The sequence below is a fragment of the Uloborus diversus genome, chromosome 5, assembly GCF_026930045.1.
Source record: "Uloborus diversus isolate 005 chromosome 5, Udiv.v.3.1, whole genome shotgun sequence".
Classification (NCBI taxonomy): Eukaryota; Metazoa; Arthropoda; class Arachnida; order Araneae; family Uloboridae; genus Uloborus; species Uloborus diversus.
This window is the reverse complement of record NC_072735.1, coordinates 159,575,826-159,588,148: the sequence shown is the minus strand read 5'-3', so window position 1 is coordinate 159,588,148 and position 12,323 is coordinate 159,575,826. Positions and strand designations below refer to the sequence as shown.

The 12,323-nt window shown below is 30.6% G+C and overlaps 1 protein-coding gene across 1 annotated transcript in view; it reads right to left on the bottom strand.

Annotated features, from left to right (window-relative positions):
- The window catches only part of LOC129221936 (integrator complex subunit 2-like), a 50,056-nt gene extending 37,735 nt beyond the window's left edge, over positions 1 to 12,321 (bottom strand). The window contains exons 1-4 of the mRNA XM_054856320.1: positions 11,944 to 12,321; positions 11,201 to 11,342; positions 8,056 to 8,155; positions 3,087 to 3,200 (exon numbers count right to left, since the gene is read on the bottom strand). Of these exons, the coding sequence (XP_054712295.1) occupies positions 3,087 to 3,200; positions 8,056 to 8,155; positions 11,201 to 11,342; positions 11,944 to 12,224 (637 nt within the window). The 5' untranslated portion in view covers positions 12,225 to 12,321. The remainder of the gene's footprint in view (positions 1 to 3,086; positions 3,201 to 8,055; positions 8,156 to 11,200; positions 11,343 to 11,943) is intronic.
- Between the last annotated feature and the right edge of the window lie 2 nt (positions 12,322 to 12,323).

Genomic DNA, 12,323 nt, shown 5'->3' with positions numbered 1-12,323 from the left:
AGCTCGAGAATACTACTAAGGGATGAAACAATTTCTGTAGCTGAAAGCTACAGAAATCGAACTAAGACACATCGATTGCGTTAATAAACACTCAGAACAAACTGACTGCGTTTACGTCAACAGACGCACATTGAAAGCAACGTGGCAATGTTTTAGTTTTCCCGGCAGTTTTATAAATCACCGCAAGGTAGCGTATTGGAGCGCTGGAGTTGCGAATTAATTTTAAATATTATTTCTTCGTTTTGAAAGCTGTTAAAGATTTTTTTAATGGAAAAAAGTGTATTAGCTGCTTTGTTTAAAAGTTGCTGCTATTTTTTTTGTTCAGTATTTTTTTTACGCGTCTAATTTTTTTAGGTGAGTGAGGAATATTTTATTCCTAGAAATCAGCTTAAAGTATTTTAAAAATATGTTTGAAATCATTTGCGATTTTAACTATTTTTTGAGAATATTGATCAGGTACTAGTAGTATGGGTATACAGGAAAGTAGGCTCGTCTAGTTCTAGACAGAACTTCTTGTTAATCTATACATTGATTGGATGCATATATTGTATTCAAGCTAGTGAAAGTTAAGTCCTTTTTAAACTAGTTAGAATTGGGATCCTGAAAAATTTAACGTTTGTTAGTTACAATACTTTACTTAGAGAACAAGTAAAAATCCTCTGTAATTTCTGGTTTTTGACAAGCATAAAGCTGACAAACTAAATCCATCATAGAACATGGCTAAAGATTGCAGGAGTGTTCCTAAATTCTGATTTTATTTTTTTCTTGATATAAATTTGCACCAACTACTTAGGATCACAATCTACAAAGTCCTGACACTACTAAAACAATATTTATCTCAATTCAAATGAAAATCAATTCAATGTAAATGAAAAAATGCATAATTTTGGGCTTTTATTGACTGGAATTGGGCTAATTCATCTTTGTCCTAAGGAAGAAGCAGAACACAATTCAAGCTATTTGTGATGTTAATAATAGATTATAATATCAAGAACTTGGAAAAATGTTTACCAAATCAGATGTTATTTTAGTTCATTTATTCAGAAAATCTTAACACAACAGAAATAATGATCATAAGAAATATATATAATTTTAAAATAAATTACTTAAAGAAACTGTTATTGGTTCTTGATGTGGATCTTTTTGTTTTGCAAAGAAAACTGTCAATTGATAATTGATTTCAATAACAAGAAACATATTTTGCAAAATACAGCTTTTCTATTGTAGATATACAGGTACAAAAAAATCTAGAACTGGATAGTCTAGAAATTTATGATTATAAGACATTTTTTCAAGAAAAAATACTACAGTTAAATCCCATTACAATGAACTACAAGGGTGTTGTAAGGTTTGTTTGTTCTAATGGAATTCTGTAAAGGAATTCAAGCAATGTAATGGCAATTAAAAATGAGACTGAACATTTACTTTGCTAAAACAGATAGTTCGTTGCATTGGTATTTGGGCCATTCTCCAGAAAGCATAACTTTTGAACGCAAATATTTTTCGATTTCGAAACTTTTTGTTTTTGTTTTTTATCATTCTTACACCAAAATGTTACCTACTAGAAGCAACCATAAACAATGGCCCAGCTAAGTTCCAATTATTTTACATATAAAAAAAAAATGCCTTGTTCACAGATTTTTTTTTTTTTTAATATTTAAAAATTGAGGCCAATTTAATATCAAAGTAATAATTTCATTAATTGTGCAAACAATCAGCTATTTCAATGATTAGTGGGAACATAATATCAAGCTCTCTTAATTAAAGTACGGCTTAGTTAGTAGTTTCAAATGTATATTGAAAAATAGTATTTAGTAAATTTGACGATATACTGGCAATTTATAATTTTGGTAGAATGCCTATAATTGATGTATTTCCCCTCCATCATTTATTTTCACCTCAGAAATAATGACATTTATAAGGTCTGTCACGGAGGCGAGGAATTTTCCATTAATATAAGCCTAATAGTTATTTTTCAGGGATTTTTTTCTCTTCGTTGCTACAATCTGCACATGTTAAACATATGAAAACATGTTCACTTCTTTTGTTACATTAATTTATATCCCTGAGATTCAAGTTCACAGAGGTGAGAAGTCAGAATAACCACACTAAGTTTTTAAAGCAAAATCTATCTTCTTGTTTTTTGACAAAAATCTCACAACTTCAACTATGGCTGAAAATGAACAAGGGGACTCCCTTGTCTCATAGAAAATAAAATTTGATGTCATTACTGCCATGTGTTAATGAGGAATGGCATTTTGTGTTTAGATAACGGAGGTGAGAATTTATTGTGTGACATGACTCCTTGTCCTGCTAAAACGAACTAAAGCACATTATTAAAAAATTAAATATACTTAAACAATTAGTATTTGAGACATTTGTGAAAGGAATAATAAACAAATAAACATACTTTTAATTAAACAAGTTATTAAGCAACATAAACAATCACACAAGTTGTGTGACATACCAGGGAGGTGAGAATTCACATGTTGTGGACCAAAAATACACTAAAATAAAAATTATTATTAAAAAATTGCTTGCAGGTTTAAATAGATATATTTTTGATGAAATTAAAATTCATTGTTAAATGAATTGTTCCTTAAAGTTTTTACTGTAAAAGGCATGTGGAAGAAAAGTTACACTATTTGGAGAATGACGCATTTTTTGTAATGAGATTTTGCAGGAATTACTAATGATTTCATTTCCTGTTAACCTTGAAATATCTCATTCGGCCCTAAAAAACATGATGGCAGCAATAAAACATGCAGTCTGCATGCATACTCTTATTCTTCCTATGTCCTTGCAATGCTAAGCTTAAAAGAAAGTAACTAATAACAATATTAATAACGGAAAAAATTATAAAAACAAAATTTAGTAATGATGATTAATACCTTTAATTTGAAATTCTCATTCAAAAGTTCACAATATAGATTGTAGATCTATAGAGTATAAGCTTTTGAATAATTTTACTTCGGGCATTTTTTGACAATGTATTTTTATTAGTATTATTATCAATGCATTATTGTCAATAAAATTTCAAAAACAAAAATGTTTTCTTTAAAATGTCTTCTAGAAAATAAAACTACCTTCTTGAAAGCTATCTGGAGAGTTGGCAACTAGTCGACTTAATAAATAGATTCCATTTGGAACGTGCAGCAGAGCTTCAGCAATATCTGGTATGAACAACAATCCTGGTAATTCTATTGGGAGGAAAAGAAAGGCTTATAAATCTGAAAGCATCACCTTAAACACTTATTGCAGGGGTGCCCATCTAGGTGGAAGGGGTCATGGTGCAGACTGAACCATTGAAATATTGAAAATTTCAATGGTTCCATAATTGAAATACCATTGAAATATTTAGGGGGGTTGAGGGGTATTTTTTTGGGAAGGGGGCTCTTGCTCTTAGGGGCTTTGCAATATTAAGGGGGTGCGCTCTCGCTCATAAAGGGGTAGGCACCCCTGTGCCCATCCTTAAGAGCAAGGGTGCACTCTCCTCTAAATATCATGAAGATCCCTCCAAAAATTAAAAAATACCCCTCAAAACACCCCCCCCCTAAAAATTTCAATGGTGCAGTCTGCGCCGTGACCTTTCCAAGGTTGGCATCTCTGGATTATTGATGGCACTAAGTAAGAAACAATTCCAAACAAATGTTTAGTTAGTCCCTAGGGAGAAAAGGGACCTAATTTAAAGAGTCATTCCATTTCAAATCAGGCAGACAGGTATGAAAAGTGTCATATGACCATCACCGATTTTTTTGAAAAAAATACAGTAGTTACAACTAAGGGACATATGAAATATCCCAAAAGGATTTTGCACGAAAAAATTTTTTTCTTCAGTTACAGCCTATTAAAATTCTGCACAAAATCCGCCATTTTGGAAAAAAACGGCAAAACACTCCATTTCAAATGGACATTATTTCAAAAGTATTTAACCTATTTGAATAATTCTTTTTCTAAAAATAAATAAGGACCCATATATCCTATAGACATCGTTTTTGAAAGTTTAGTTAGGTTTTTTGATAAAGAAAAAAAAAATCTTTTTTGTCGCGAAAAAACTGCATTTTTACCGATTTTATGATTTTTTTTCTCCATGAAAAAAAAGTTTTTTTTACTAAACGGAGATGGCAGTCTAAAGCCCTTGTATGATAGTTTCATAACCAGGGGTCTGTCCAGGATTTTTCACAGGGTCCGTTTTTTGTGAAAAGTCAAATAATTTTGTGAAAAATGAATTAATTTTGTGAAAAATGAAAAAATTTCGCAAAAAAAAAAAATCTTTTTTTTTTTTTTTGTTAAAACAAAATTTTAGAATTTAGGGATGGCACAAACTGCATCAATTAAACTTAAAGTTGAGTGTTTTTCTCTTCTATGACGAGAAAATCATTCTGGATTTTTTTCCTGATATTTGGCGGGGGGGGGGGGGCGGCATTGCTCTTTCAAGTATCAATATTTATCTACCATTCTGCATTATGTTAAATTATACTACGTAGATATATTTCTGTACAGTATTTAAAATAATGGTAACAAAATTATAAATAAATAAAACAAAACTCAGAATAGGGTTCAGCATTCAACTCTTTGACCCAAGACACTCTTAAAAAGCACAGAATTTCGTTTAAAACTTATAAATTCCGTGATTTTAACAAAAATAAAAAGATATTTCAATTGTTTACCTCTTAACAAAGCGTAATAATCATCAAAAATTCGAAAAATCGGATTCCCATAGCGGATGCAAAGAGATCGCAATTCTCAAAGTGAAGGCATCAAAAGTATAAAAACGGCTTGTAAAAGAAAAGTTTTTGATAAAATTATTTTAAAATTGCATTTTCGAGTCCTATGATAACATATCATTAATATCTGTGAGCACAGTTGATCCCCCCCCCCCCAAAAAAATAATAATAATAAAATAAAATAAACCATTTATTCAGCATTTTAATTTTTGACTCATAACAGAAAATGGAATTTTGCTTTAAAAACTTGAAATGAGAGTTCTAACAGAAATAAAGAGACTTTTCATTTATTTGAATCCTAATAAAGCGAAGTTAGGTTGAAAAAAGAACAAAATATGATTCCCATATCGGATGTTAAAAGATTGCATTTTTCAAAATGTAAGCATCTAAAGAAAAAAAAAAAAACGGTAATTAAAAGAGTTTATTTAAAGTTAATCATCCTTGTTAGCATCGAAAAATCAAAACCCATATAATTTTCTCCCAAAATAACAATTAAACATCGCACCGCACCGCAAAAACGCAAATATTGACAAGCCGACAAAATGATGAGAATATTTTCTAATCAAGTCATTATAAAGGTTCAACGCCAGACGCTAAGTGGTGATAGTTTTGAAGTTGGTAACCCTATCTGAAGCGATCATATTTTTTCCTCACCCTTACTATCCCTTTGCAGTTCTAAGTTCATTTCGCAGATATATATTATTATTGTTTATTAAATCATGAGCGGAGAAAAGTGCTTACCAATGCCTTTTCAGAAAAGTTTACAACAACACCGCTGCTAATTAGCTGTGATAAAACAAACAACCATTATATTTATTTGCCAGTAGCTTGCAGGAGCAGTAGCCTGCAGGAGCATCGCAAGAGTGCCGATTTTTTCTTTTCTTTTTTTTTTTCAAAATTAGCCGATTTTGTATAAGCTGATCCCTCTAATTTGACTTTAAAAAAGGTTCCAAAAATTATCGGTTTATACATAGAAATATGCGTTATTTTGCTTTCAGATTTGCTCTTTCAATAAACAATTTGCGACAGATCCGATCTTGTTTATCAGAATTTTGTGAAGGGTCCGTTTTGTTTGATCGGGATTTTGTGAAAGGTCCGTTTTGTTTGATCGGGATTTTGTGAAAGGTCCGTTTTGGTTGATCGGATTTTTGTGAAGGGTCCGTTAACGGACCTAAATATCCTCTGGCCAGACCCCTGATAACATATTTTATTATAATATGTTATCATATACTTGGATGCATACAGCCTCGGAAATAAAATTTGAAATTTTCAAAATTTTCAAAAATTAGCGATTTTTGAAGTGATTTTACTCAAAAAACCCATTTTTTAAAAATCCAAAAATTGGCTCACTTGAACCCCATATAATGCTTAGCAAGTGGGTAGACACCGCATCCCGTATTTTTTCCCATAAAATGTTTTATGATTTTTTGAAAGTGACCTTATCGCCCATGGCATGCATGTAAAATAAAAATGTCTAATAATTTCAGTAACTAAAATTCTGGTTATATTAATGCCTAATAACTGCAATAAAGGTGCCCTTTATCAGGAACAACTAAAATCTTACTAACTTTTAATAATATATCAGTAACAAACCGCTGTTGATGACCTAGTCAATTCGTCTTTTTGTAAGACTCTGTGTGTAGTCTTTAGATAGAAGAGCCATTGGTGATTATATTAATGACTAATAGCTACGATAATGATGTACTTTATCAGTAACAGTAAAAATCTATCTATATATATATATTTTATAAATATTACTTTATTTTGTCTCCAAAGCTATGCATTCAACGTTACTTTCATATGCAGCAACGAATCATATTTTTTCTCTTTCAATTCTCTTTCTCTTCAACTCAATTACGCGACAGGGGAAACCATCAAAGGGAAGAACAATACAATGCATTTAAAACGATTAATTTTAATTTCGTGCTTTGGTTTGACATTGGCGAATGTTGTCACATAATTTTTGGATCCTACCTAGTATGATTACTTTTATACGTAAGAATATGTATACTAAATACATACCGCAAAACTCACTTATAGTTTAAGAATTTAAAAAGCCCACTGTTTTATGAGAGAAGTAATCAATTGAACATGGTTGTAAGTTGAGGTAACCAAACAGATCACCAAAGGTAGCTATTATAGCCAGGGATCCAATTTCTAACAAAAGAAGGTCAGGATCCCTATAGTCTTCAGAACTTATTTTAATGCTTAAGTGGCCTGAATTCGGTCAAAAATACAAAAATTTGAATGAAACAAATAAGGAAGTATGGGATCTCAGCTCCCATAACAATTAGGCGCTGATCAGCAGAAAAATATATTCATATAACGAAGTACAAAAAGACGAATTGACTGGGTCATCAGAAGCGGTTTGATACTGCTACATTATTAAAAGTCAGTAAAATTTTATTTGTTGCTGATAAAGTGCACCATTATTGTAGCTATTAGGCATTAATTTCATCAGATTTTCAGTGACTGAAATTATTAGAAATTTTTATTTTACATGCATGTCATGGGCGATAAGGTCACTTTCAAAAAATCATAAAACATTTTATGGGAAAAAATACGGGATGCGGTGTCTACCCACTTGTTAAGCATTATATGGGGTTCAAATAAGCCAATTTTTAGATTTAAAAAAAATGGGTTTTTTGAGTAAAATCACTTCAAAAATCGCTAATTTTTGAAAATTTTTTAAAATTTCAAATTTTATTTCCAAGGCTGTATGCATCCAAGGATTATAATAAAATATGTTATGAAACTATCATATAAGGGCTTTAGACTGCCATCTCCGTTTAGTAAAAAAAACTTTTTTTTCATGGAGAAAAAAAATCATAAAATCGGTAAAAATGCAGTTTTTTCGCGACAAAAATTATTTTTTTTCTTTATCAAAAAACCTAACTAAACTTTTTTAAACGATGTCTGGAGGATATATGGGTCCTTATTTATTTTTAGAAAAAAGAATTATTCAAATAGGTTAAATACTTTTGAAATAATGTCCATTTGAAATGGAGTGTTTTGCCGGTTTTTTCCAAAATGGCGGATTTTGTGCAGAATTTTAATAGGCTATAACTGAAGAAAAAAATTTTTTTTTGCAAAATCCTTTTGGGATATTTCATATGTCCCTTAGTTGTAACTACTGTAATTTTTTCAAAAAAATCGGTGATGGTCATGTGACAGACCCTGCCTGATCTGAAATGGAATGGCTCTAAAAAAAAAAGAACTGGTAAGGGAAATTTCACGAAAAAAGCTTCCGTCTTATAATTGAATGAAAATCTTTAAATTGCAATGAAATTAGAAAAAATAATGGAATAAAATGAATACAAATAAATACCTGCTTGTGCTATACAGAGAACATCTGCTATTTCATCCAAATAAACAATACTTTCAAACAATTCAGCATTTTGTAATCCATCAAAAAATCCTTCTTTAACCTGCCACAAATAAAGAAAAAATGCTATGAAAAATACATGCTTCTTTGATTCCCTTGAAACAATATATTTATGATTCTTTAACATAGAACAACATTTTTGCAGTGAATTTTTTCCAATTACATTTTTTTCGCTCATGTTTTTTAATGCCTTTAAAAGACCAAGACTGATTTTTTTAAAAAAATCAGTTTTTAAATGAAAATTAATGAGTTTGATGCACCACTGGATCAGCTCTATTTTCCTAACCATAAGAACTAAAAAAATCTCTTGAAACAATCAAATGCCTATGTTTCCAATAGACTTTCAAAAAATTTCAAATAGACTTTTGTTTTTAGAAAATATGGGCTATATTATTCAGTTTTGTCATTATTAATTAAATGAGCTTCTTAAATAAATTTGGGACATAGCCTCAAAAATAAGGTTAGATGGCCGGCAATAGATTTCCCCCACCCCAAATTCAAAATTCAATCTTAATTTTAATAAAATAACACAAGGAAAATATAAAACATGGCTGAAGTCAATTCTTAAACTCTGGAATTGATCACAAAATACTGTCACTTTTTGATGAATTGAAAATTTTGAACTTAGAAAAGTGGGGAGGCAATGTTTTTTTAGTTTTGAATGAGAGGGCATTCACCCCCTTGCCCTTTCCAGCGAGCTGCGAATGAATGCGAGTGTCCCCATCCAAAACTTTTGATGGGAGAGCCACTGCCTCTAGTTTTTTTTAAAAAAAACTTTTATTGACTTTTAAACTTTATTGACTTTTTTATTTTATTGAAACATTAAAGAGGATGCAAATTCAGGAACACCCTGGACTCAAAAGTTTTTTGGAGGGATGGCCATGGAGGATTCTGAGTTTGCTGAATGAAATTCCAAAATTTGCTACATGATAAAACATGGGTATGTACACATAAAAACATCTAATGAAAAAAGACATATTTGGGCATTTAAAAATTAGTTACCTAAATAAATTTTTGGAATTGCCAAACAAAATTTTTGAATAGGCATTTTTTTTTCGGTGTTTGCCGGCAACATTAAAAAATTTCTAAATAAAAAATACCCTAAAAACCTGCAACAATTGTTGGTTTAAAATCTAAATTTAATCATTTTTTTGTGCCAAAAAACTAGCAAAGTTAGTTTACATAACTAGTGTTTGGTGGGCGGAGCATCTTACTACTATTATATATGCGAAAGTTTGTCTGTATGGATGTATGGATGGATGTTTGTTACTCTTTCACGCAAAAACTACTTAACGGATTTTCATAAAACTTTACAATAATATAGCTTATGCATCAGAATAACACATAGGGTAGTTTTACGTCGCGTTATGGGGGGCAAAACCCCCTTAGGGGGGCAATAAAACACAATTTTTGTATAAATTCTCTAATATTGGGATGAAAAAATACTTGCACATATTTACATTATATGTCCATCGAAAGCTCTGATTTTTCTGCTGAAGATGGCACCTGTTCGAAATTTCTAAGTAGAATAAAAAACGAGTTATAAGCTTTTTAGTTCCATGTTCGAAGGCTTTCCTCAACTCAATACAGTATTTAGTGTATCATCTCAACTCCCTGTCGATAGCGGCAATTGTTGTATTGTTGACTATCTTTGCTTTTCGTGACCGTTCAAGGCTTTTCTCAAGTCAAATCTTGAAGTAAGATTTTTGCACAAGATTGGCAAATAATACATGATTTGGCTGATCATTTTCCACTTAAACGGAACTTTAATGTAATTAATGGTTTTTATTATTATTTATGCTGATTGAACGCTTACTCATTATCCAATCAACCAGCAGATCGCCAAAATTTTTGCAGAAAGATTTCCGTAGCTGATGCATTTGGCAGTTTTTTCAACGTTGCTGTTTTTGAAGCCGAAGACTACGTAATAATGTTTCTCAGCTTTCACCACATAAACAAAATATCGCCAATCAAAGAATTTTCAAAAGACTTTTTTTACTGTGTTAAATAATCCAGCAACTAAATTAGGCAAATCCATAAACAGCACAAAAACTTCCATTAATTTTCCTTTTTGCACAATTTCAAACAATCACCAGATTTTACAACTTATTTTGGAAACATTTTGGATGAAACTGTGCAGCGCCATTTTATGGTGACCAAAAGTATCTCAGAATCTGGCGACGATATCTCTGTAACGAAAATTAATATCATATCGTTTTACAAAGGAAGGAAAGAAGGGGGGAGAATCATCGAAGGTACCCCAAAACGACTCTCGCAAATTCGGTAAAATCGCACCAAGAGTCCACAATGATTGAAATTTCCCAAAATAGCTAAAGCAAGTATAAGGGCATTACGAGCGCAGCTACTTTTTTTAAATCACTTCGTACTTCATTAGCCATACAGAGAAGGTTTTAGACTCCATGTAAAAAAAAAAAAATCAACAGATTAATCTTTTTAAACATGAGAAGATTAATTTCATGTTTTGGAAATTTGTATATGCTTAAATATAGTGCTTTCGTTTCTAAATCAATATTTTTTTGTTCTTTATACTTATTGCTATTTTAGTTTTATGGGTAAGGAAGAAACTCGATTTTTAATCACGTCAAAAAGATGTGTTTTAAATTCTTTCACTTAAAACAGAAAACAAAAGCAAGTAACGATTTTTTCTCTTAATTATTACTGACCCAGGCAACGCCGGGTATTTTCACTAGTAAACAATAAATTATCAAAAGTGACACATCATTTAAATTTCATAATTTTGAAACTATTTTTATAAACTTTAAACTAAACCATCTAGTAAACATATCATACTTTGTTAGAAAAATTTAGATGTTTCTTGAGAAGGTTTGTAATTTTGAAATTCTGAATTTTATAGAAAGGAGCATAAAAAATACCTACTTCAAAATGTATCCTATCTTAGGACTCTATTTTTCAAAAGTCACACTAGAGCAGAATCAGTTAAGAATGTGTTTTTTTTTTTTTTTTTGTAATAGATTTAAAAAATTTTTTCAATCAAAAAATTTGAAAAAAGTAGGATCAACTAATAGGAAGATTTCTTAGAAAAAGTGTAAACATAAATTTTACATACTTGGACCATCACCGAGATCAACTCGCTGAGAAACAATCTGAGTCTCCTTGCTGCATCACTACGTTCGAACTCTAATGCTAATCCATTTGGACAGGATGAAATTAATACACTTTCGCCACCAGAAGGGCCAAATCTAAGAAACCTATAGCCAAATAGGAGAAAGAAAGAAATACATTATGACAAAGATTGCAACATCGTTGTGTATCTTAAAAAGTATGTGTTTTTCTAAACTGAAAAGGTACAATTGTTTTGAACAAATTATGTAAAAACTTCATTTTGAAGAACAAAATGAAGTTTTTCCATTATTCATTCAAATGTTCAAAATTTGAACATTTCTGCACTTTCATTTTGATCTGATTTTTGTTTACAGAATTGGTTTTAACAAAAAGTTTATTTGACTGAAATTCAAAAAAAAAAAAAAAAAAAAAAAAAAAAACAATAATGTTCTTAATTTTTAGAACAAAAATGAAAAATGTAGATATGAAGAATTTCTCAATAGTGTTTTTATTTTTTTGTATAAATGAAAGACCCTTCCCCCCGCCGTAAAAAAAAAAAAAAAAAAAAAAAAAAAAAAATCAGTGAGCCAGTATGCTAAAGATGCAAAAAATGAAGTTTTCCTTTCTTAGAAATAGATGTTTCTCAAAACAGAAACAATATGAAAATGTTCAGTCGGAGGCTTTAATAAAATTTTTAAATATAACTTTAAAAAATACATAATAGTTGGTTTCATAGATTCAACAAACCTTTGTTGTTCCTTTCTAACGTCGATTTCTAAAGCATGGAAATCTATCGAAAGAAGAGCAACAAGAGAATTGACAACTTCGATTCCAGAAAGGAGTTGTAAAATTACTTTGCGCTTTTGCGCCCATTCCCATGATTGATCTAAAGGTGCACAAAGAGCCATTCGAACGAGACATGGCAATAGCGGTCTTAACTCTGTCTCACTTAATTGAGAAAGTTCATCTGTGTTTACTCGTTGAATAGCGGCAAAAGCTTTTGGCAAAACAAATAGTTTTGAAGACATTTTTAAAAAATTAATAAATTGGGATTTTGCGATTTCATTTCATAGTTTTAATGTATTTTCCCACAATTTTAACTCTAATAAACCACTTGGCTGCTTTTA